The 25,107-nt window shown below is 37.4% G+C and overlaps 1 protein-coding gene across 1 annotated transcript in view; it reads left to right on the plus strand.

The window, feature by feature from the left end:
* WDR64 (WD repeat domain 64) overlaps window positions 1–25,107 on the plus strand; it is a 77,011-nt gene continuing 51,904 nt past the window's right edge. Inside the window, 11 exon segments of the mRNA XM_055714918.1 lie at window positions 1–77; window positions 2,277–2,434; window positions 3,085–3,118; window positions 3,120–3,157; window positions 3,160–3,212; window positions 11,891–11,986; window positions 21,415–21,522; window positions 23,145–23,215; window positions 23,217–23,336; window positions 23,826–23,936; window positions 23,938–23,958. Coding sequence (XP_055570893.1) covers window positions 1–77; window positions 2,277–2,434; window positions 3,085–3,118; window positions 3,120–3,157; window positions 3,160–3,212; window positions 11,891–11,986; window positions 21,415–21,522; window positions 23,145–23,215; window positions 23,217–23,336; window positions 23,826–23,936; window positions 23,938–23,958 — 887 coding nt within the window.

Consider the following 25,107-nt stretch of genomic DNA (forward strand, 5'->3'; position numbering starts at 1 on the left):
ATGGCAGAGCCAAGACAAGAACACAGTTCTGACTTCACGGTAGAACACACTGCCTCACATGGCAGTGTCAAGAAATGGTAAACCTTTACAACTTGCAAAATGTTTTCAAGCGTAAGGGATCAGATTCAGTAAGTGGTTGTGGGAACTGAAAGTGGTTCATCTGAGGTGCAGCACAGAATCCAGAACCCTGAGAAAGATAACTAGCTTCCACATGCAGAGAATCTTGATCATAGCATGATCCAAATTAACTAACATATTAATTACCAATACATATAGCTTTTTTTTTAAACTGTGACTGCTACTCAATAGAAGACTACTGTTGGTCACAGGTGCAAACTGTAAAATTCCTTTTTCAAACACCTGGTTTTTCATGAAAATGTTTCCTCCTTAAAATTCACTGCACTGAACCTTTCTTTGAGGGCAGCTTTTTACATCATTCCTTTCTAATTAAATAATGAAACTTGATTCTTTAGCTCTTTCTTCAGTAGCCACTATATTACACATGCAGAGGATAGTTTTATATTTAATTCTCTTTCAGCTAGAGGAAAAATAAATTCACTTTTCCACCACTCCAGTAGGATACCCTAGGGTTCTTCTGTTCAGTAAAGAATTTAAGATCCGGTAGGATGGAAAGATAACGCAGATATAACAGAGAGACTGGTGCTCTCGCAGGGCAAAAATTATGTCTGAACTCAAGACATCGGGTAGCATTTCGAACAATTTTGGTTAGTTAGTGGATGTTCTGAGCTGCCACTTTCAAAAGAAAGCGGTAGCTGCAGGTTTGCTTTCTGAATAGCCCTATCCTGCTTTTTTTTAAAGTATGTCTCAAGAACAAAAACCAGAATGGTCCTTGGGGTACCTTGGTATAGGAATAGTCTGACTTTAAGATCCTGGCTGAACTTCAGTGCGAGTTAAATGCAGACCCTTTTCAAAACAGTAACCATTTAAGACATACAGCTGAGCCTTGGCCCAGCACACATATACGTTAAGAGCCAGTGCTTAATCTCCGAGTTTATTAGTTGTATGTTAGGGAAAAAGAAAGAAACAGTAACTTGACTGGAAATTAAGTAAGGCAAGTAAAGGGAGTTTGAATGGCTGTGAGAGTTTAAGGGAGAGGCAGCTGAACAGTTCAAAATAACTAAAACTCCACCACTCCATCACTGGATTTTCTGCAGTCTTAATCATAATGATTTATGCAATTAAAAAAATATTTCTGCAGGCTAATTGGGTTTCTAGGACAGAAGTTCTAGTTCAAAGACTAGGGATTTTGAATAAAATAAAGAGGATGACAAGGTATATATATATTGAATATATTTATTCAAGAAATAGAGAGAGATTTAGTAAGGAAGCAAACATTCCGTGTTACTTCCAAAAACTGTCACAAGTGCCTTTCTAGTTCTTTTGGGATTGAATTGTATGTCTTTGGCCTCTTTGTACTATGTGAACAATGATTCATAATTTAACATCCCTGGTAAAATGCTCTTATTGCTACTGTAAAACCAGGTATCCCCACCCAGACTGAGATCCCTGGTCGAGCCTTGCAGGGTTAGCACATGGTAGAATATCATCATGCTGGTCTCAGTTCTCCTGTCACAAAGCTAATCTAGATGGAGAACTGGCTCTGTTGTTCTTTACCAAATAATGTGTGCATCCAAGGGAATCCACAATTTCAGCTGTTCCTAACTGTGTTAGTTGGTGTGCAGCCTCTGGCAGAAAACTTGAAAATAATCCAAAGCATAAGAAGACAATACGAAATTTAGAGATGACTGATATAATCACCTCACTCCATACAAAAGTCTGAAAGATATAATAAACTTGCAACAGCTAGTCTCAAAGGTGTATTCTTACTGGAGAATGTGATCTCATATTGCTAAAGCAGTGCCAGCTGTAGCAGAATTGAACCCTGACGAAATCCTTGTCTGGCTCTGGAACTGAGAAAGTTCATGTCTGTTCAACCACCAGCGGCACGGGATACCATGAAATAATCTCACATGCCAGGTTGTTAGTGATCCTCATTCATGACCTAGGGCTGCTCAGCAAGTAGCATTCTGTGATGTAATAGGGTTGTGACATCAACAGTTTACTACCTATGCTTGCCAGCTTGAGATGCTAAGCCAGTGTCACCTCTTCTTTGTTATGTAGTGCTTGGTATACCTATCATGCAGCTGCATCTCGTATGAATTTATGTGGGAATTCAAGATTTAAGGAGCGAAACAGGGCTTGGACCAGGCTATAAGGAAGAGCTCTTCCTTTTCACTTGTCCTCTGTCAATAAAGGATGTCTGAAAAGAAGGGTTGTGATAAGGATAGTTACTCTGCTCTTGAATTGCTGGATTTCAAGAATGCTTTGAAGCAGTTCCAGAAACTAGTTGAAGAAATAGTAATCCAGACAACAAAGGAGAGATTAGGCTTGTGTATGAAAGATGATGTTAAGAGTTACTCTTTCTGATGGGAAGGTGTAATTATTCATATGGAGAGAAGGTTTCAGAGAGACAAGACTATTAAAAAAATCAAATTAATGTTCAGACTGTAACTTCTTAATTTGTACAGGAAATAGGCAGATTGCACTATAAGAGTGTTTTTCTCCTCCTGGTAGGACTTCTGGTCAAATTACAACGCTGACAAACAGAATTGGTGGGGTTGCCACATATACAAGTTAGCATAAGCACAAACTCAATGATTTATATAAATCCAGTTGCTTACTTGTAAATAATGAGGGCAGAGGTTTGCTTTTCTCAGTGCAAGTGGCTACTGTTGCATGACAGGATAACCTTTATATCAGACTGATATCAGATTCATATCCAACAAACCAGAATGGTGGTATGAAAGTAGGGGAAGAAAGAAGAGGTGAGAATTTTTCACCTGTTCTTTTACCTGTTTCCTGTTATGCATTGCAAATCAGCTAGTTTTGAAAAGACTAAACATGAAGATACAACTTTTTTTTTTTTTTTTTAAATGCTTTGGTGTGAGAAGCTAGAACTTGCATGCTATTGATATTGAAGAAATAAAACAGGAAATAGTGGGGATAAGAAAGGAAGCTGTAGCTTGCCAGGTTTTAATTCTGGATGGTTTTCCTCCCATAGAGATGAGATAGACTATGGTAAGTTCTGTAAAACCACAGACACTTTTTGGTCCAGAAGTCAAGGATCATAATATTAAGGCCTTTTCAGGAAGATTAGCAGCAATCCTGATGGCAGGCCAGAGTAGTGTAAGGTAAGGATTTCTAAAACTTGTATTAAATATAAATAACTAATTAAAATCTTTAAAAGTAACAGTATTTAGCTGTTGATTGTGTGTTGTTCATGAGTCTGTTGTTCATGAGCTCTGTAGCATAATGAGGCACTCTCATGTGGTTATTTATCCTGCCATTCATTTCCTAAAAAAAAAAAAAAAATCATAATAAAAAAATTTGCAAAACCATTATGCCTTTGAAGCTAGAAAATTAAATAAAATTTCTTTTTTTCATTGATCTAGACAAAGCTAGATTGAAAACTGGCTTACAGTAACCGACTTGTTGCTGTTATCCTATTCAGGAAGTGATGTTTAATCCTAACAAGCTGAGAAAGGAGTTCCATACTTAGTTTGATAGTAAACAATTTAGAAACTTGCATGTCTTCGTTTGTTGATTAAATGCAAGTTTCCAGGGAAGACATTTGAAGATAAGAGGGTAAAATCTGTCTTTGGTATTTCTCTTGTAGAATTTGAGTGGTGACAGACATTCTGGTATGTGTCTTGAGAGCTGAAGGAGTTTGTAATATTATAAAAGTTTAGCTCTTTCTAGCTTGTGTTATTCTGTGCCTTATGCTATTATAATTTTAGTTTAAGTAAGAAAAATCCTATGCTCCTAGTGTTAAAACCTGGAATGTGAAGCTTAAGCGTCAGAAGATCAGTAGTCAGTGTAAATTGTAAATATGAAAATAATCCCTAGAGGCATGCCTAACGTATTTCACTAGACTGAAGACTAGCTCTTTCAGGCTGTCGTGTCTGTGAAAGATTAAGCATGGAAGACCTTTGCTAAGCCCTGCCTTTTCCCCCTTTTTTCACATGAGTGAACAGGGCGGTATTTTGCAAATGACAGCATTGTCTCTACAAGATTTTTGCTAAGAAATTCCCTGTATAGGATTTTCTGCTGACTATCTCTGGCTAATTTCAGACTTCTAAATATATCATACAAAACGGCTTAACACATGAGAGAATCCATACTGCTAATTCTAGCAGATTCTTAAGAGCAAGATTTGCTTATACTGTGCTGGCGACAAAATGAGTCCAGTAATTTCAGCAAGCAGGACTATTTTTTATTCCAAATATGTATAATTTTCCTTATTCAACTCTTTCCAACCCTGAGAGGTATCCATCCTTATAAAGTCACGCCACTGGAGGTCTGAGAAGAAAGATTAATTAGAATGAATTAAATAAAGCCTAGGTAGGTTACATTTTTATTTGTAGGTGAACTGCTTTTCTTTCCTGCCCCTACATGTTTGGCACACCAGCTGAATTTGCAAATCAAAATTCTTATTAAACATTAATTATGCTCTACTGGTTTACCTGAGTTGAGGAAGTTGGTCCCTGTTCTCTCTGAACCAAGATCCTGGAGCCCATTATGCAGATGCACAAGAATACATGGTAAAGTATGACCTAACTAAATAAAAACATTTTTTCTGCTTCTTTTGTGAAAGAGCAGTGATGTCTACCAGAACTGCTTATCATCAAACAAAGTTTGATATACTAGATTCCTGACAAGGCAGTAGGATCTGGAGCGTGGAGCCTGAGTATGTCCAGATCTTCTTCGGAACTACTTCAGTGGTATGCGTTGGCCTCAGGCTTCTTGACAAAACGCAAAATTCTTATGACTACAGCATGCAATTTTTGCTCTGAGGAGAAGTCTATCTTTAGCTAAGCCATCAAAAATGCTTCTTCTCCTTCCTCTCCTTCCTCTTCCCCTTTTCACAGGGATAAATCTGGCCTTTACTTAAATGTGAAGCATTAGAGCTATGGCAGTATTTTAGCAGAGAGGTTTTTTACCCAGAGGATTCTGTATCTATTTTTTGAGTCTGTAGATGGGTGAGAACCATTTTTCTGTCTCTACTGGTGGTAAATAGCAAATCTTTGGAAAAAGTGTGTAAGAATGAAGTAACTATGAAATAGTAGATCTGGTTTACCCCTCCTAGCTTCTGACTGCACATTGCTTAAGGATTTCCTGTGCCAGAGTTGCAGCTGCGCTCCACGTTTAGTATCTCTTGATGGACTTTTAATCTATATATTTGTAAATTACTTCTGAAACCACCAAAAAAGGATACTCACATAGCATCCACAGCTTTCCAGGTTTTGTGAAAAAGTACTTTGTCTTGTTTCTTTTAAACACGGTGCTCTTTTTGCATGTGTTATAAGAAATGAACATTTGCTTTAGGAAAGCGTCTTTTATTAAGGTGTTTCTCATGGACAGTGTTTCAAGCAACTGTTCTGTAAGACTGACTGGTTTTTACATTGTTTGAGCCAATCTGTATTAGAAGCATCTGTCATCATATGCTACTACAAAATTTTGTTTGTTTTTTACCTGAAGGCAGAATTGGGCCGAGGGGACATAACTTCCAGCACACAATAACTTTCCTATCGATAGCATTGGTGGAATTGCATATATGGCAAGCCCTTGCTGGGCTTAAAGCCACAAGGCAAGGCATGAACTATAAATTCAGTAGCCTAGTTCCAGTTTAGATTACACTGGAACACCACTTTGTTTGAACCTTGAAGATACCCAACACCTGTTTTTTACATGTTATTGACAATTGCCACCAAGTAATTTCCTAATACTATTCTAGAAACAGTTTGTTCGGTCCTTTCAATTTAATAAGGTTCTGTATGAGAACCTTTCTGGTTAATACCTCTCTTAACATTGTTTTTACTTACAATGTCACATTACTCACAAACTTTGCTTAAGTCAGGCATTAAAGATTTTCTTCAAGGAAGGCCTGGGGGAAATAGCTGTAGAGAACATCAAACATTATATAACTGCCTTCTAGTGAATGTGCCTTACAAGCCCTCTTTAACAGATAGAACTTTAGACCACATCCAGTTCCTCTGTTATTAAGTTCACCTTGCGAGAGGTAAATTTGAAATCTTTTATCTTTGCATGTCTCCTACTTGCACGTCATCCCTTCTTCCTTCCCTCCTTTTTTCAACACGAAAGAATGCATAAAGGTGAAGCCCTGGCTTTGCTCAGCATTTCTTTGAATCTGTCTAAAAATAGGGGCAGGGATGGGGGGAAGATTTCTGGTTCTGCTGGCACACGATACACAAGCTAAGCTCTTGAAATGGCCAGCTGCCATCAGACATGCTGAAGTACTGCGTGATTACAACACCAGTTAAACCCTTGTGCTAGTCAAATTTTTCTAGTTCTTCTCAAACTTCTTACTGCTTTCTGTGTGGGATTGGAGAGAGGTGACATAACCTCTTGTATAGATGTGGCAAGCTAGACCCAGATCCTAGATAGAGTCATGCACTAGGGGTATGATGCAGGGACCAATTCATGGTGACTGTCAGAATGACAGTCCTTTGTTTAGGGAAGCAGAGTAGTAGCAAACTATGTTCAGGCTCACTAGTTTATAAAAGAACTGAAGGAAGCTCTGTTTGTTTACTGGAGTATCTTTTACTCCAAAACCTTACTTGAGTTTCCAGTGCAATCAGACTAGTTACCTGGGCTATATAATTACACAAACAAGTACAGTATGGGGGTCAAATAAAAGAGGTGAAGCCCCTTTAGTTTCCTTATGAAATGTGTGGGATTTGCCTGAGAAAAAATTCCCCAGAACCCTTTCTATGATCATCCCTCAAATTTTCCAAGTGTGAGCTGACTAATGACAGCTTTTTAAAATGTCCTGTGAATAAACTTTCTTGAAAAAAGAGGAGTGTGGTGTTCAATGAATCTTCAGTATCTCACAGCATAAATTTCATGTAGGATGGATATCAATGAGACTGTACAAGCGCCACAGGTAGTGAAATGGAAATACTTGTTATTTCTCTGTTCAAAAGAGTCTTGATTAAAGTGTTAATGTGGTTTTTTATTTATTTTCTCTTGTGGGGAGAAATATTTAACATAAGTAACTGGCAATCCATCTATGATGGAAGTAATAATTCAGTTATGAAATAGAAAAAGATCAGACTGTTTGAATCAGCTTCAATCTGACACTGATTTCTTCACCTTGACATGGCCTTATCCAGCACAGTTTGAAATATAATATGGCATAAAAAAAGCTGCAGTGAATTTTTTGCCTTTTTTTCCCTTTCTGTTTAGCGGGAAGTCTAATGGTGATATGCATTAAAGCTATCTACATTTAGGAACATAAAGCTTAACTCAGGAAAAAAGGGATAAGATTTGTTTTATATTTTTGGCATAGAGTAAGAAATGAAATCTGAATTAAGAAAATTGCTGACTCCTGATCTAGCTTACAGTGAAACAGAATAATCATTGCATTGATCATTTGATTGTTGTCTAAGCCCAATTTACATCAACCATAACTTCAGCATCAGCTTTTGATCTACTGTAATTATGTTAACATCCTGTCTGTGATGATTAGATCAAAGCAGTAATTTCCAGGCTTATTTGAATGAGTTCTAATAAAATAAAATGGGATTGGTTTGTATCCTACATATCACATGGTGGTGGCCTTTTTAAATTTTGTTTCTCTGACAAACTACAGTTTCAAAATGGTTCAGGTAGTCCTGGAGAGTTACTAATGTCAGGACTGAACCCAGTGTTCTTTGTTCTTCTAACTGCCACAGGCTTATAAATGTTCTAAAGTCTCCTCATCTCTTTTTCACCTCTTGACATTCAGAGATGTACACATTTACTTACTGGTGAGGATCATAGACCATTTGTTTTTTTTCCTTCCACCCATATCTGCAGCTCTTTCTCTTTTTTTATTTTTTTTTAAGTTGATTCTATTTAACACTTGACCAGTCTAAGTCCCACTTGCTTTTCTCATCCTCCTTAGCCTATTCATTCCTTCTAAGGGCAACTTTTCTTGTTCTGAAAAAAACAACAAAAAAGCAAATCTGCTTCTTTACATGCTTGAAAACTCTATTGAAATGGTTGGCCTTTTAAGACTGGGGAGTATTCTGTGTATTCTAGTTGAGACCAGCTGTTGTTTGAGAGAATGGTGAAAGGGACAGATATGCCTCCCTTACCTGATAATTTGTTCTTATAATGTTCATTAACCTACTAGTTACGTTAGACAAATTACATTTATAAACTGCAGCTTGGACATCCCATTAATTACTCCATGTGAGCAATGTAAGTAGTCTTGATCTTGCTTCAGCTTCCTTTTTATCACTTAATTTTTCAAATGTTTCATTGCTAACAGATACTTTCTGTAACATCCTGAATAGCTATTATGGTTTCTGCTGCTCCAGAGTTTTAATGATTTTTTTTCTTTCTAAAGGGACTGTATTTCATCCCTGTTCTTCTGAGTTCCCCTGCTGCTTTTGGCACTGCTGAGCATGCCCTCAATCTTGAAAGTCAAAGAAGAGGGATACACTTCCTTTGTTCCTTTGATATTTCTCTTTTATGACCTCTGTCTCACCCACCTTTCCCAGAACTCTATCCCTGACCCTTTGTTCCTCTCTTCCTACTCTCACAGATCTAGTTTTCAATTTTACCTCTCCATATCTGGCTTCTCTTCAGCTTGACAAAATCATCCAAATATATTTCCATGACCTAAAAGATCATGGCCTTGTATAAGTGTTCCTATTTCTTTATCTTCCTGATGTTTCTCTTTATCAAGTATCTCCCTGTTCAAGGGTTTCCTGTTTCCAGCAGTCTGCACCATAGTATACCCCTACTCAGAGGACACTTCTTTATTAAAAAGACACTACAGTAATTTTAAATCTTTTTAGTTAGATTAGAATCCCCCCTTAGTTATTCACTGGCTTGAAGATTTAAAAGACTTATCCTGGACAGTCTAACAGCTATCATTTATCAATGACTGAGGAAACTGACCTCTGCATCTCTTTCCCAAGTGCAGTTGGCACTTTGAAAGCTCTATTTTTTTTAGTGACAACCATCTGAAAGATGTATAAATTGCATTGTGCTTCATCTTTTATTGTCTTTGTCAACCTCTGGTAGACGTCATGGGGTTATGGGGCTTGTTAGGATCCCCTGTCTCCATGTTAAGAGTCAGCAGAAGTAGTTTATGCAGCTGTAAGGGATTTCTAAGATGCCCTTTCTTTGGGCAGTGTTCTTTAGTAAGGTTTTTAACATTATCCCCCATAACATACTCATATACATGGTGACAATGTATGGGTTAAATAAGTTGGCAGTGAGGTGGAAAGAATACTGGCTGAACCCGTAAGTGATAAAAATCCAGCTGGAGGCAAGTCACTAGTGGCATATACCAGGGGTTGATTCTGAAGCCAATATGTAACATCTTCATTAATGACCTAGACAATGAGAGAGAGTGTACCCTCAGCAATTTGCAAATACAAAACTGGGAGCAGTGGATGATACACCCAGAGGGTTGTGCTGCTGCCATTCAGAGGGACCTCAACAGGCTGGGGAAACGGGCTGACGGGAACCTTATGACATTCAACAAGGGAAGTGCAAAGCTCTGCACCTGGGGAGGAACAAGCTCATGCACCAGTATACACTGGTGACAGACCAGCTGAGAAGCAGCCCTGCACGAAAGACCTTTGGTCTTTTGAACATGAGCCAGTAATATGCTCTTATAGCAAAGCAGGCCAACAGCATCCTAGGCTGGTTTAGGAAGAGGATTGCCAGCAGGTCAGATGCGGTCATCCTCTCTATTCAGGACTTGAGACCATACCTGGGGTACTGTGTCCAGATCTGGGTTCCCCAGTGCAAGAGAGATATGGAGCTACTAGAGTGAAGGGCTATGAAGATGATTAAGGGGCTGGAGCACCTCTCATATGAGGAAAAGCTGAGAGAGCTGAGACTGTTCAGTCTGGAGAAGACTATTAACATTGTCTGTAAATACCTAATAGGTGGGGAATGAAGAAGAGAGAGACAGACTCTTCTGCATAGTGCCCACAGACCTGACAGGTTGGACAGGGCTCTGAGCAACCTGATCTAGTTGAAGATGTCCGGGCTCATTGCTGAGGGATTGGACTAGATGACCTTTAAAGGTCCCTTCCAACCCAAAGTATTCTGTGATTCTGTTCTGTTCTACGATTCTAGGACAAGAGGCGATGGACAAAAATTCAAAAGTGGAATTCAATTTGAACACAAGAAAACACTTTTTTTACCATGAGGGTGATCAAACACTGGAACAATTTGTGGAGTCTTCATCCTTAGAGACACTCAAAACCCAACTTGACATGGTTCTGAGCAACTTCGTGTCACTGACCTCATTGGACAGGGGAGTTGGACTAAATGATCCCAAGAAGTCCCTTTCAACCTCATGACTTTGTGATTTTGTGATTCTATAACACTGTTTTTATACGTATTAGAGGTGGAAACCTGCTGTAAGAATATTAATTGATGATAGCAGAAAGCGTACATCCTTGATTTTTTGGAGAAAACATTCCATTATAATGGTCTAGCTATACCAATTCTTTCAGAACCTTTCTATTTAATATTAAACAATTGGGGTATTTAGGTGGAACTTAAAACAGTGAGAATCAACTGTGAAAATGCTGTGACATGAAAACCAACCATATGTATTTATTAGTAGTATCGCCCACTTTTTGATTCACACTGGGTATCATGAAGATTATGTTATTATGACTTTGTTGAAGGAGCGTGGACCTGGAATTTGGCATAGTAAATCCTGTATCCTGTTTGAATGAAGGATGGAAAGACAAGGTTATATGACAAGAAACTAGAAAGAGGAATGTAAGGGGCTATAATAGACAGATGATGTATTGACTGATGATGTATGATTAATAACTGTGTGCATTGTAAGGAGGGAGCTGTAAAGTGAAAGATGAAGAGTAATGTGTAAGAATATTTTTTTTGAAAGATGTACACCTGAATCTCTCAAAGTAGAAAAATGGGAGTTATGTTGTATAACATGAAAAGTACTAAACTAGAAAAAAGTGCAAAGTTTTGTATTGCATCCAAAGGGGCATTGCTTTTAGAATTCATGGAAGTGAGTATATATAACATTCATAATATGAGAAAAGAGTTTAAAAAATCTGTACTGCGGAATGGGGCTGAACTAATTTCCTGAGGAAATTACTAACCTGCGCTTGGGTACAGAGCTTGAGGTTTGGAAAGCATTTCAGCTAAGTATCATCACAACCTGGAACAGAAATGAGCTACTTACCTGCATATCCTGTATAGGGATCTCCATCACGACCAATACAAACGGAACAATGCCAGGCTTAGGGAGGTGGCTGAAAAATAGTTTTAAAAATGAACTTTATATTCAGTGCTTTTCAGGCAAATGGGAATCTACATATCTTTATGGAAAAGCTCTTCTTCTGTGTAGGCTAAACCACTATGCTACTTTAAACCTCTCCATTTATAAATACAGATAATTCTGTTTTGTCTGCCTTTTACTGTTTTTTCTTCTAGCTGAGGAAGCACAAGTATGTAAAACTGGAAAAAGGAAATTGAAGATGATTGTTTACAAAAAAATTATTACAAGGCAAAACTGTACTAAGAGCTTTATCAATTAGATGGCTTTCATTCCTAGAAGCCCTGTGCATGCTGGCTTCTTTCCAAACACTGAAGAAAGATTGTGCCTGAGTAGCAGGTCTCAGCAATTTAAAGTCATATTGACAGTGGGTGGTTAAGGCAAGTAACACTAGGAAACTTACTCAAAGTATATTAAATGATAAATATGTGAGATAAATATTGGACTTTATACATACAAACATATATTCCAAAATCAGTTCTGTTATAAATTGCTTGTTTGATTCACTTTTGTTTTGCTTAGATTTTTGGCTGTTTCATAGGAGAAAGTGATGCCATGTCTTCCCAGCTGAAAGAAAACATGGGTTTCCTTGTATCCAAAAAACCACAGATTACTCATGCAGGTGACATAGTTCATCCTAATTTTTTTTAATGCTGTCTGTTACACACTTTATTGAAAGGACAGTAATAAGATCGCATGTCTGTCTGTGCTTATTATTCATGATGCCTCTTCTTCTTATGTGTTCCAGAATATATGTTTTTTCACTAAACTCTTTGCATCCGAATACTCCACTGCTGCCTTTTCTCCATTTTCCTAAATTATTCTGAAATTATGAATTCTTCTGACTCAGACTGTTTATTTATGCAGTTATTCTTTGCCTTTCTGTATTTTTAAATAATGTAGGAATAACTAGCACATCCATAATGCATTAATGACATTTAAAAATGCAACATGATTATTTAAATCAAGTATAGGATGATCCATGATATAATGCATTACTGCCTTGGAGTTGGTAGCAGTATGCATTTCAGGAAGAGAAAATTTTCTTGATATTATGGTTCTATTTGTTTAGATTTTCTGTGTCTGTAAGATGAAGAGTAATGTTTACTCATTGAAAGGTGCCCCATCTGGATTTCACAGTACTGTCCTCTTGGAAACGGGTGCTAACTGTTTTTAACAACCAGCTAATTCTGACTCAAACTTTTTCATTACTCCATTAGGCAGTATACATGGGAACTGAGTGAACTGTGATCCAGCATGTAAACTTACCCGTAAAAAAAAGCTAGATTTTTTTTTTATCAAAGTTAAATTTGTCTGTATTTTTAAAGTACAGTAGGAAATACTAATTGTTGTTTTCAACTATAAATCTACTGAACCATCAATAGAAATTGACAGAAAATAGAGATGGCTAATAGAAGACCTTCTTAACAGAAGTTAGTTTAATAGAAAATAATATGCATTTCTTTTTAGAAAACGTTTCCCTTAATACAAAATATGCTATTGGAATTATATATATATATCGCATATATAGTGAAAACCAGATAATTATCTATTTGCTACGGCTACTGAGAATATGTAGAATGGGCAGAAACATTTTTTGGTTCTTTGCAAAGAATTATTAAATACAGCAAGATCTAGAAGCTTGAAAGTCTTGAATTTTCTGACAGTCTGCATGACACAGCTTCACAGTTACTCCCTTCATCAGCAAACTCTAAGGAGACCTGTACCATTTTAAGTAGAAGTTCAGGCTCAAGATGCTGTTAAAGTAGAATTTGTAAATGGCTCTCCCAGATGATTATGTTACTATTTCAAGGTATGCACTTCTAGATGCTGTGAGATACATCACACACCTATGCTCATTGGCGCTTTACATTGGTACAATTTTAATACAACCAGTTTATTAAAAATTGTTTCAAACGATGCAGTAAAGCTTTATAGCAGCACTAATGCTTTCTAGGGGTTTTAGCTAATTAGTGTGTAATGTTTATGACAGGAGTGTGCAAAGCAAGAAGTGATTCCTGTGGATGATTAAACAACAAAGCAGTGCTGCAGTTTTCATAAATGCTGAAATAATTTATTTGAAAGCCTAGTATTTTGTCCTCCAGAGCATTATCCCTCTTACGTACCTACAAAAAATAATTTCACAAAGTATAATGTTAAAAATAGCTCTCTTCCCCACCCCCAACCTCCCCATGCTGTTTTCAAGTTGAATTGCTGCCTTCTCATAGACTGGACAGACGTCACTCTGACATCAGTGACTGCAGTGTAAATGATTGTACACCCAGCTGCTTAATGCAGTGAATTAGAGACCTCAAATCCCACTTATAAAACTGTATGTTCTGAAAACTACTAAGGCATTACGACAGCAGTCATTTACTGATGCTATGATCTCTGATCTCAGTTGATCTAAGCAAATGACTTTTGACTTCATTAGAATTGTTCTGATATATGTTGATGCAAGCAAGGGAAAACTAGTTCTTCAGCATTGCTATCATTTGAGTCCTGTTGCTAGATTATGACTTCACATCACAAAGGCAAATATGGAGTTAGCAACTTTTGCATCATTCTTCTTCTCTCAAAGACTAAGGATTTAAAGAGTCCTGGCTTTAAAATCTCAGCTAGTGAGCTGTTTTGCCTAATTTGGCTTTGCAGCATATTGGTAAAGGGAGTATGTAGAAGCTTGCCCTGAAGGTGCTGCTTGGTGGATCTTGTGCTCTGAATGGAAGGGCCAAAATATAGATTCATGAGCAGTGCATTGACAAATAGACAGGGAAGCTATTTTCATATTATGGTTGCATTTTTAAGATTATTAAAATGTATGGTGTTCTTGGATGCACATATATGCCACAGAACTCAGTGTGTTCCATGTAAATGAATGAATAATACTTGAGCAGACATAATTAGTGAATCTGATATTATAGAGATTTTAACTGTGCCACTCCTGGGGCATTTGAAAAAAAATATACATGTGGAGGAAGAGACAAGGCCATATTCTGTTCATTTACCCTGGTGTAAACTGACGTCCAGTGCAACCAAGTTTTCCACAACATCAGCTTAGTATTATTCTCATTGCTTTTTGGAAAGCAACTGTAACTTGACAATCTCTTTAACGGTTATGTTATATTCTTGGAGTCAGCTGACAATCTAGACAAGAAGTTTTTATTTGATACTGGGTAGAGAATTTCTGCCATAAAAAGTGTGACAGGAGGATATGTTTGACATAATGGTATCTCTCACTATTATGGTGCAACACCATAATTGTTAGGATTATGATTCCAAAGAAGTACAATACAAAACCTGGTAGCTTTAGTGTCGACAGATAACTCCATTTAGTATCTGTGAGCACCCACCTCTGTTCAGCTCTGCACCTGATCTGTGTGCCCCTGTCTTGTGCCACTTTCCCGTCCTTTCCCAGCTGTTCCCACTTTTCCAGCCTTCCCTAGGGAAAGAAAGAAGTAGGTTAGAAATACTTTGGATTCCTCCCCTTTAGGATGGAGGATCATTACTGCTGGGGATCACTGGTCAGTTGGGATCATTACTGCTGAGCATGTCAGTCTCTACCATAGGGTGTAGAGGGTTTCAGGGGAAAATCTTTGGCTTCCCCAGGACATTTATTTGTCTGGGGAGCTGATGGTTAGTGAAAAGAGAAGAGAAACCCATGCCCACAACTCCATGAAAGCATTCTGGATCAGAAAAAATTAATGGTATTTGATGATGTCATGTTACTTCTGTTGTTGTCATTATAGTCACTCTTTTGGTACCAGAATTGTGACTTTTTCAGGTGCTTTAGTTACAAGTGACCCTCTTCTGCTTCGTGCTCTACCTAGTCTTAGGGAATAGTTGATTGTATATAACATTCTTATTTAAGTGTTTGCACTGAATGGCCCTGGCTTTGGCCAATTCACTTTCTTCTCATCCTTCCTCTAACTACTGCACTGGAAATAGAATTAAAGTGGCTGTTACTGGGCTTGACATTCCTGAACTTTCTGATGGTTGTTAAAGATTTTCATGCTTTCAGAACACAATATTTTAAGCTATTTTGTTTGTAAAATTGATATTCTATATCCTTATCCCAAAATGCAATGAAATCAAATTCTGGATTTTTTTAAAGACAGTAAATCCCAATTTCAAGACAGTTTAAATGTATGTTGCTATTAAATTTATTAACTTGGGGATTTTGGGGGAGACATAACTCTAGAACTGGGTCACAGTTTTTCTATTATAAAGCATGGTTATTAAAACTGAAGGTTTGCATTTTAATAGCTTTTATCTAAAAAATTGTAAAAAATAAAAGGACAATATCTTATGTGAGTGTAAATCATCACCTAGTATTTATCTATTAAAGGTATGGTGAATTATACTAGTTGAAGACCTCAGCACCAAATGGTTATAATGCACAACTATGAATAATACCTTATGATTAATTTCTGAATAGCTGAAGAGAGAAAGCTGCGTTTACCTTGCATAGCTTACATTTCTCCTTTTCATATCTGCAGAAATAACAGTCGATTCTTTTTTCACCACAGTTGTTATGCCATTTTCATCTGTTTTAACATCATCATCAATACTGGCATTAGCTAACTGATCAAGCTATATATTTGTATGCATCTTTGTGCAAATGAAGTAAGGTCCTGAATTCAGAGATGAGTTATCAGACTTAAAACCTTCCACCCACCGATAAACCAATGATGAACAGAGGGTGGCTGACAAACTGCAGAACAGTCCCTAGGTTCCTCTACCTTCTTCCATTCAGTGTTCTCATTCTTAAGATTTCAGAGCAGAGGCTTATTCAACCACAGTAACAGAGGTCTTGACCCTGAAGATATTGAGCCAGGAAGGCTGTGAAACATAGTAGTTCTAGAAATAAAATCCAGTGGACTGCAGCCATCAGAACTTTCCCAGCATCATGATGGTATAAATGGAAAATGAACTATGAGTACAGATCATTTACTGTTTTTTTCCAGGGATGTTATGAGAAAAGGTCACTTCAAGAAAACCTGATTTCATTTCTTGATGAGGTATGTGCCTAAGTGAAAATAATAGAAGCATAAATATAATGCACTTAAAACTCTGTAAAGTATTCCACTTAGTACCATATGACTTTCTGTTTTAAAATATGATCACTGAAAAAACCTCTAGAGTGCATGGATTAAAAATTGTTCAGCCGACAGGTCCCAAAAACAGCAGTCAGCCTAGAATCATCATTGAATGATGTTGGCAATACTGGCAGTGAACAAGTCACTTCTCTTGAAGAATGGAAGTGAAATGTCTTTTAAGTGTAGTATTAGAAAAACATCAACAGACCCAGTGGATGAGCCAGACAAGCTGAAACAGAAACTACTGGAAATGAGGTAGTGACGACAGAGCCCTTGAATGAGGGGATGGAACAAGGATGTAATGAAAACGTTTATCTAGTGCAACTGCCTCATTTGTCAAGTACGGCAGTGCCAAGATAAATTCTTATAGCCCCTGCTCCAAAGCTGGAACTAGGCAGCATGTTTTGCTTATAGTCTCTGGCAAACTGTTCTCTTCTATCAGCCACTTCTCAGTATATCAAATTAATTACTAATTTGTGAATTGCTCTCTTGAGGACTTCCATACTAGCAGTTTCTAACTAGTCTCAAGCTCCATGCTAGGAGGCTGTTTGGGTCAAGAACTTTCATTTTGGATCTTAAGGATAGAGCACCATGCTCTGCTGTTCACACACACAGCCGGTTCACTCCACAGGCTGAGGCCCCTGAACAAGAACTGGCCTGGAAGGCGCTGCTGGCTAACTTGAATGATCTCTGTCTCTGTTGGGCTCTAAACTTCTCAGTGGACATTCTCTGGAGCATGCTATGCAGGAAGCCAAACTGTTCTTATAGAAGTCTCTCCAGGCCTATATAACCACTGATCTTTGGTGTAATTAGTGTAATTTAAGTAACTTCACTGGAATTATTAAAGGCAAGTTTAGTGCAATTTGTTTTAAGATGAGAATGATGCAGTTACATACATGAAAACAGTTCTATTGCTGCCTATTTCAGGAAACCTGAATTCTTCTACACTGGATCTTTCCCTGACTGGCAGCATCTATTAAACTGGTGCAACAAATGCATTTTTTTCTACTTTTTCTGTTATATTATCAAATATGACTGCGCCTGTAAATGTAAAATGAAAGAAGAGGATAAATCTGGAGTTTGTTTTACTGATTCTTGCTTTTTGCTGGCATATACAAAATGCACATCATGTGTTGAAACCTGATTGTTTTCAGACACTTTTTTAGACTGCCAATCACTAATTAGAAGTATTTATCTTCTATAGAGAGGAGAATCTTACAAGATAAACTCTGTATTGGGGAACCTTTTCCTCCTGTTGGAGTGTTCATTGCTTCTCTACCTATGTCTTTTTGATTTCACTCAAAGTTCCTTGCACTTAGAATGCTGTAAGGAAAATCTGATTGTGTAAACCATATGGGGTTTTTTGTACGTTTATTAGACATAAGTTGATGTATGCAGCCTTTGTATAAATCTTGTAAAAAAAACCAACTTCATATGAACATGCATTCTTATTCACTCTTCAAACCAAAAGTGTTTTTAATGCTTCTTAGGTTGTAATTTCTGTTAGTTTTTCTCTACTTTTTAGTGAAATAGTAACTTAATGATAATCATGTCTCTAAGCCAGGGGATGCTACAATACAATGGCTAGGATGCTTCACTTTAAAAGAAAAGTCAAGCTCAATTTTACTTGGCTGGGTTTAAAATGTTTACTTAACTGCAAGCAGGCCTTGCCCTCGATGAATTAGAGGATAGAGTTGTTCCTATCTGGAGTAAAACCAGTCAGATCAGAAGGCATATATTATTCCAACATCTGTTTCCCTTTCACTGCTAATTCTTTAGGGGAGTAATAGCCCTCAACCCTATTGTGGAGTGAAGCATTTTTCCTGAGAACATGTTAAGCCTTAAGGTAGCTTTACATAGCAGTGCATAGGTGCGTGTTCCTTGTTTCATTTGCGTAGGGACTAACTGTTGCCAAATTCTTGTTTGACTGTCTGATTTTCCAGTCACAAATATTGTGACAAGAGAGAGACGCTGAAGCCCGTGCTCATACTCCGTTTGGTGGTTCAGCATCATTAGCTACATGGAGAGAATAGTGAGGGAGAAACTGATGTCCAGAATTGCCTAATAAGACTGGAACCAAAGACTGGTAGGAAGTAGAGAGCACTAAAGCCCTGTAGAGTGTAAGTATATAACTAACTCTGACGCCAACGTAATTAAGAAACTAACTACATTTTTTAAAGTTTAGTGGCTTAGTTGTGGAAAGTTAAATGTTTCTCACTTTTCCTGGGCGTGGAAGGTTCAACCTTATTTATCTGTGCATATGAAGAGCTAAAATAAATTGACTCCAGTGGCTATATCAGTTTTTCAAAGGGGCAAAGGGTCCCTGGCATCTATCATCAGTGTGAAAGGCTCTGGCTTTTTCTCTTCCGTTACTCTATCGTGTGGAAAGGGCTCTGACCTCAGCTGCAGGAAAAACTTGAAAGTCTGTGTCAAGTGCCAGCACCCAGTAAACACCAAGTGCATTTTTACCTGCAGGTAGACATGGGGTAAGAGGAAAAAGATAAGACTTCACAGAATGTGGAGGAGGTGACCTATAGGTGCTTTAGAAGGAAGCTTCAGGAAAGTAGACTTTGACAGTTGGCCTTGAGGCAGAGGTTAAAGGAAAACATTTGCTCTTTGAGACATTTAAAGAAACACATCTGGATGGAAACTGTGTCTCACTGCTGGACATATGAACATAATTGTTCTAATATTTTGCTTAATTCCTTTGTTAGAATTAGTAAATTGTGCCCCGAGAGGAGAATATCCCCTGCCAGCCCAAATGACAACAGCTGTTTTCACTCTGTTCTAGGTTCTCGCAGCATTTGAATTTGACCTTCAGTAAAGGAAAACAGAATAGCAGCCTTGAGCTAACATGCCTAAAATATTTAAGTATGATGAAGATGTTTCCCTTGAATTGCCAAGCTAATCTTTAGCGTTTCCCACTCATTCTTCCTTAACTGTTATCAGATACCTGGCTTTCTTCTGTCTTCCAAGATTATCCTCACAGGTTAACTGGGTTGTTTCTCCCAAATAGGTGAGAAATACTTTGTGTTCAGCTGGGATAAGTCCCCTCTCAAGGCATGTACTGACTGACTTGGAAAGATTCAGCTACCAGCACAGCATATATGAGGGACAGACCTTGTCATGGAAAGAGGGCACTTGATCTGTAAATAAGGACTAGTCATGCTTTCTCAGATCACTGCCCTGTAGTGTGGTTTGTTTTGTTTAATTGTTTCAAAATAATATTAGAGGTTCTGGGCTGTATATCTAGGCAAGTATATGAAATAAAGTTTTTGGTATCAATGTTTTAAGTCCTTTCATCAGGGCTTGTTTTATTGCCTAAAATTCAACTAGAGCACAGAAAGAAAGCAAAGGGACATCTGTCCTTTAGACGTCTCTTTAAGCAGTTAAGTGCAAAGATTCTCCTTGGTGCTTGGTTTTGATCCTCCTTTTGCCTCTGTACCATGTCACTACATGTGATAGCCTGCAAAACCTTTCCAAGATGCAGCTTTGTTACTTTGGCTACATCATCAAGAGCCAGCACTACAAAGCAGTGGCTTAATCACCAATGTAAAATGAACTGGGTTTACACCAGCTACTCGTTGTTATCTGACACTATTGTAAGGACCAAAAAACCCCATAGTTAACAAAGTCTTCCATAAAAATTACCAAGCAATCCATAAGGCCTCTGCAGGACTGCTATTTTCCATGTGTTTATCGTAGAAAACAACACAAGGAATCCTTGCATATGTAATACCACTTGCCCACAGGCCATTAGGAAGGAAAGAAGCTTTCTCCCACAATAGAGTGTTGACATCACTCTGGCAGGATTTTGGACCCTGTACACTAACAGCAAAATCAATATGGTGTATGACAACGGAAATAAAAGCAGAAGCACCAGCAGCTGCCTTCGGTTCGCTGTGGGTTTCATATTGTGCTTTTTGCTTCCTAACTCACTTTGTGGATATAAACTGTTTCTTTAGCAACACAGGTCCCTGTTTTAGCTGTTTTTCAAGTACTTCCACTGGAACTAGTTTTTTAGAGGTTACAGGTAGGTACAGCTTACTTTAGGAACTGCAATAACAGCCTTGTTTAAGTCTGTGTCAAATGCTTCTGTGTCATATTAATCTACAAAAGAAAGCTGCTTCAGTCAGTGTTATTTTATAGATGTTCTGAATTATTTTAAAGTAATAGATGATTGTGCCATTGCAGACATAACAAATGGAGCAATTCCATTTCAAACCTCTGGTTTAGGAAGGCACATTACATTTTTGGGGAAAAAATCAAACGGCTATTAATGTTTCAACAAAAACCAAAATTCTGGCCGTGTGGTAGTGAGTTTGAGTCTCTAATCTTACACTTTGCAAGAGAAATTATTTTACATTAAGACCTGTATAATTGGAGGTATACATGAAAGATGGCTTAATATGGGCAGATGTATATCTTTGTAAATATTTGATCTACCTATTGGGAGAATTAAAATTATTTAACACAAATGACTTATTTTTACAAACACTCATTTCAGTAGGGCTTGTGCTATTATAGCTGAAATTTCGTCTGCCTTTAACTTTCTTTTCTTTTGAACTAAACTGTATCCAAGTACAAATTTGATCTGCTTTACTGTGAATGTTTTAGCTGAAGTTTCCTCTGCTCAGAGTGTTTTATTCAGGGTGTAATTACAGTTCAACTAACAGTATATATGTATTGCATCCTCTCATGTGCAACATCTGTGCATCTGAGGCAAGTCCCTGATAACAGAGGCTGGCCGTGACACCTCTACAACTTCATGTATGAGCTAGTCCTGGAGTTAGAAGTCTCAGTGCTGTTAGCTGGGGCTGGACCTAGCAGCTGCTAGTGCAGTGTGTATGGGATTTTTATGAAGATGGTTTAAAATATTTACTTAAATGACAGACATTTATATATTTACAGAGGCAATCCTTCTTTAGCTACCCTTTTTATTTTCATCAGGATACTGCTCAGATCAATGGGTGTGATTTCCTACTTCAGCCGAAATGTGTCATGGCCATAACTGAAAAGACAGTCATCATCTGGGACTATAAATCAAAAGGGAGTCAGGTATTTTGTTGGATCAGGCAATGCTAAAGCAGAAGCCTGAAAAAGATTAATCTTTGTTTTCCATATACATTCACATTCCTTTGATCTAACAGAATGAAGGCATTAACTTTTGTCTTTGCAAGAACTCAGTAAAACAGTGGAATTTAGACTAAAGAAGGAATAACCTTTCCACACCAAATGGGTTTATTAGTGTGTTTTAAAAACTTGGAAGAAAGAGGAAAATTTTGTACTATGTTGCAAACAAACCCCCAAAGAATTGATTTTCTAAGTATATCAAATGCATATGTGTGCACGTGTATATCTAATCGTGTGTGCATGTGGATATGTATAATTTGGAAGCGATTAAGAATTAAGGGACAGGTTTACTGGGGAATTTAACATAGACCCCTTTGAGGTAACTTCTTGACTTAAAATATTTCTGCATATCCTGTACTTTGTTCTGGTCTTTTCGAGAGCCAAAGCATCTTGACGTTGCCAGTGTATGTTCAAACTGTTAAAGTTTTCTTGAATGCCTTATTACAAAATACAATTTATGTAAGGATTTCTGACCCATACCTGAACTTTTTCCTCCTGTTCCTGGGGCTCTTCTCAGCAACCGAATTGACTGAGAAGATGAGAAGAAGCAAAGTAAATATTTTTAGGATAAGATCAAGTCTTAGGATTTTGTTGTTGTTGATATTAAAATTCCACTCCCCAAGTTCAGGCTGATCAATGGAACAATTTCTGTCAATTCAATTGGACTTCTGGGAAGGAAGGCTCAAAATTTTATTCTCCACTCATTATTCCCCAGGTTTCCTCCAGTCAGTGAGAGCTGAAAGTATCCTGTGACTAAATAGGAGCAGTTCTCTTTTAAGACCACAGAAATAATACAGAGACAGTTCTATATCTGGTGTTGTGTCTCTTTAACGTTTCTGTGCTACATGGAAAACATTGAAGCAGTTAATTCCTATGGCATGTGAACAGTTGCCAGTTTAGGTTGGCAAGGATGCTTTAATCAAATAACAGATGGAGTCAGGCAGTAGAACCAATAAGCAGCACAATGGAAATGACCCCAAATCTCATTCACAGGCCTTCTCAGTCTAGCAAAATACCACAATGGCTTGCAGCTGTATTCATTCCCCCTATCTCAATTCCTGAAAATTGAAATACCTGTCCCTATAAGTACACTTGGTACTCCCAGGCTGTATTAATAATTAGGACCGTGATATAATTTCCCTCTGTGTGTTACTGCTGCATTTTGAGGTTTGAATAAGGCTTTAATTTGTCTATTTCCTATTTTCTCCTAGACAGCATCTTATTTTTCAACAGGAAACCGCATACAGTCTTAGGAAATATACCATCCCACTTAGCACAGTGAAATCCTTCCTAAAATTTGTAATTCACATTTCCTCACTGAAATGGAAAAGGCTACCTATGAAATAAAGCCTCACTGAAACCCTTACAGTTTGCATGAACTTCATTTGATGATGTTCTTCCATGTATTTCTAATACCAGGAAAAGGCTGTCACAGGGGGAGCTTGAAAAAACAAAGAATTTATTGCAGATATAAGTAGATAAGCATGATATGTTCAGGCAACTTAAGGGCTTGTGTGCTATATCTAATAATCTACCATATTTCACAGAATAATTGCTTTATCATCAAGCCAATGGGAAATGGTCTGCTCTGTGTTTGCTCAGATCACCTGGCTGAGGATGGGAGATGGTAAGGGTTATGTTCACCTGCTTACTGTGACCAGTGATCACCTTGGCTTGAAACAATGTGAAGGCAAAAAAGAATCACAACCGCAGGTCTTGGACTCCAAAACTTTTAACATGTAAGTTGCTTATGGTAAAATGTCATCAGTCAAGCAATTATCTTTTTAATTTGGGTTTTCTCTGGACTAAATGGAGGACTAGCTTTTGTGTATAAATTAACCCCCCTTTTTCCAAACTGGAGTCAAGTATGATTTGCTTGTTGTTTTGTGAAGGAAATGCCATCATTTCCAGTAGGAGATCTTACAACAGAGAGGCTGCAGAGTGAAATTCCAGGGAAGATTTCACAATTGCTGTTAATACAGTTTGACATAGAAACGGCTTTATTTTTCCCAATTAGATGGAAGCACATTTGCAACTGCAGAAGTGCATGATTCAACCCTTTTTACCTATGCTTGCTTCTGAGCTGGAAGAGTAGTTCTGTATCTGCCCTGGATATTAAATGTTAGCGTTGGTTGTGTATTATCTCACTGACAAAACCCCCGTCAACCTATGGGCATATTACAGTAGATGCTAATATATCATAATAACATCTCAATTTACACCCCTAGTCTTAAACACAAGCTACATGATGACTGTGTTATGAAAGTTAAGTATATTTCTGACCTAAATTGTTTTGGATCCTGCTCCTCAGACAGCATTCATTTATTTGTTTTGGGTGACAAAGCAACTAGAGGAAAACTTGTAAGTATATGACATCTGAAAAAAACAGACCTTCTGCTTTATAACTCTGCCATAAGATCAGTGCCTTGCAAGATGCCATCCTGTTGTATCGAAGCTGTCTTTTCAATAAGCATTGCTAATACCAACAAAAATACAATTAAATACTTGAACATTTTTGTTAGCTTTTGATGTAGATAGGACTGTCCATGTATGTTCAATTACTCACAACCCTTAAAAATAAGATATGTTGGCAGTGTCATCTGCTCCAGCTTCTCAGCAGGCAAATTTTACTTGGAAAATCAATTGCTTCTTTAAATGTATATCAGGTATCCATTTATTTTAAATTTACGTCCACACAAAAATATATTCAACTAGGTTTCATTTACAGTTTCAGTTTCACGAGCTTAAACCAAAAAAAACCAAATTATTCTGAGGTCTGCAAAATGGATTTACTGTGCAGTAGGAAAGAGCCTATGGGCCATCAGTACTATAGCTGATTCCAAGCCTTACTAGACTGTGATTTTGGAAGAGTTTATAGCCCAATTAAAAAATAATACAATAAATTTGATGTAAAAGGAACTATAAATAAAATAGAGCTAGAACTTTTCATTCAAATATCTCAAAGCATTGTAAACATTAGATCAACTTCACAGTTCCTCTGTAAGATACTTCCAGAGATTAATAGATTTTTAAAGCTAGTAGCAACAATTATGATAATCTGTTTTGTCTCTTGTATAGCACAGGCCATAAATATTCACATACTAATTCTTGCATCAATCCAATAACTTTAGGTTTTATGAGTATACATGTGTGTTGTGGGGGAAAGTGAAATATGAAATAATTACAGCTTGTCCAAGGTCACATACTATGTCAGAAGAAAAGCTGAGAAATCCTGTTTAATTTTGTTGGAAGTTTAGGAAAAATAGAATCAATTTAAGGAGAAAGAAAACAAAGACTGCAGAGCCAAAAGTATATTCAAAAGAGTATATGCTACCACCATACACTGTTTGTAATTCAGAACGTTATCTGCAAATATCTTGTTAGGTCTTTTTCATTTAACACTGACTAGAATTGTGTCTCTAATTGCAATAAATACATTTCTCTAAGCGATCTCATGCACTAGCTAAATGAAATTATATTTAGACAACTGAAAAATTACACAGCTGTTAA

The sequence above is a fragment of the Falco cherrug genome, chromosome 6 (genome assembly GCF_023634085.1).
Source record: "Falco cherrug isolate bFalChe1 chromosome 6, bFalChe1.pri, whole genome shotgun sequence".
In the NCBI taxonomy this organism is placed as follows: Eukaryota; Metazoa; Chordata; class Aves; order Falconiformes; family Falconidae; genus Falco; species Falco cherrug.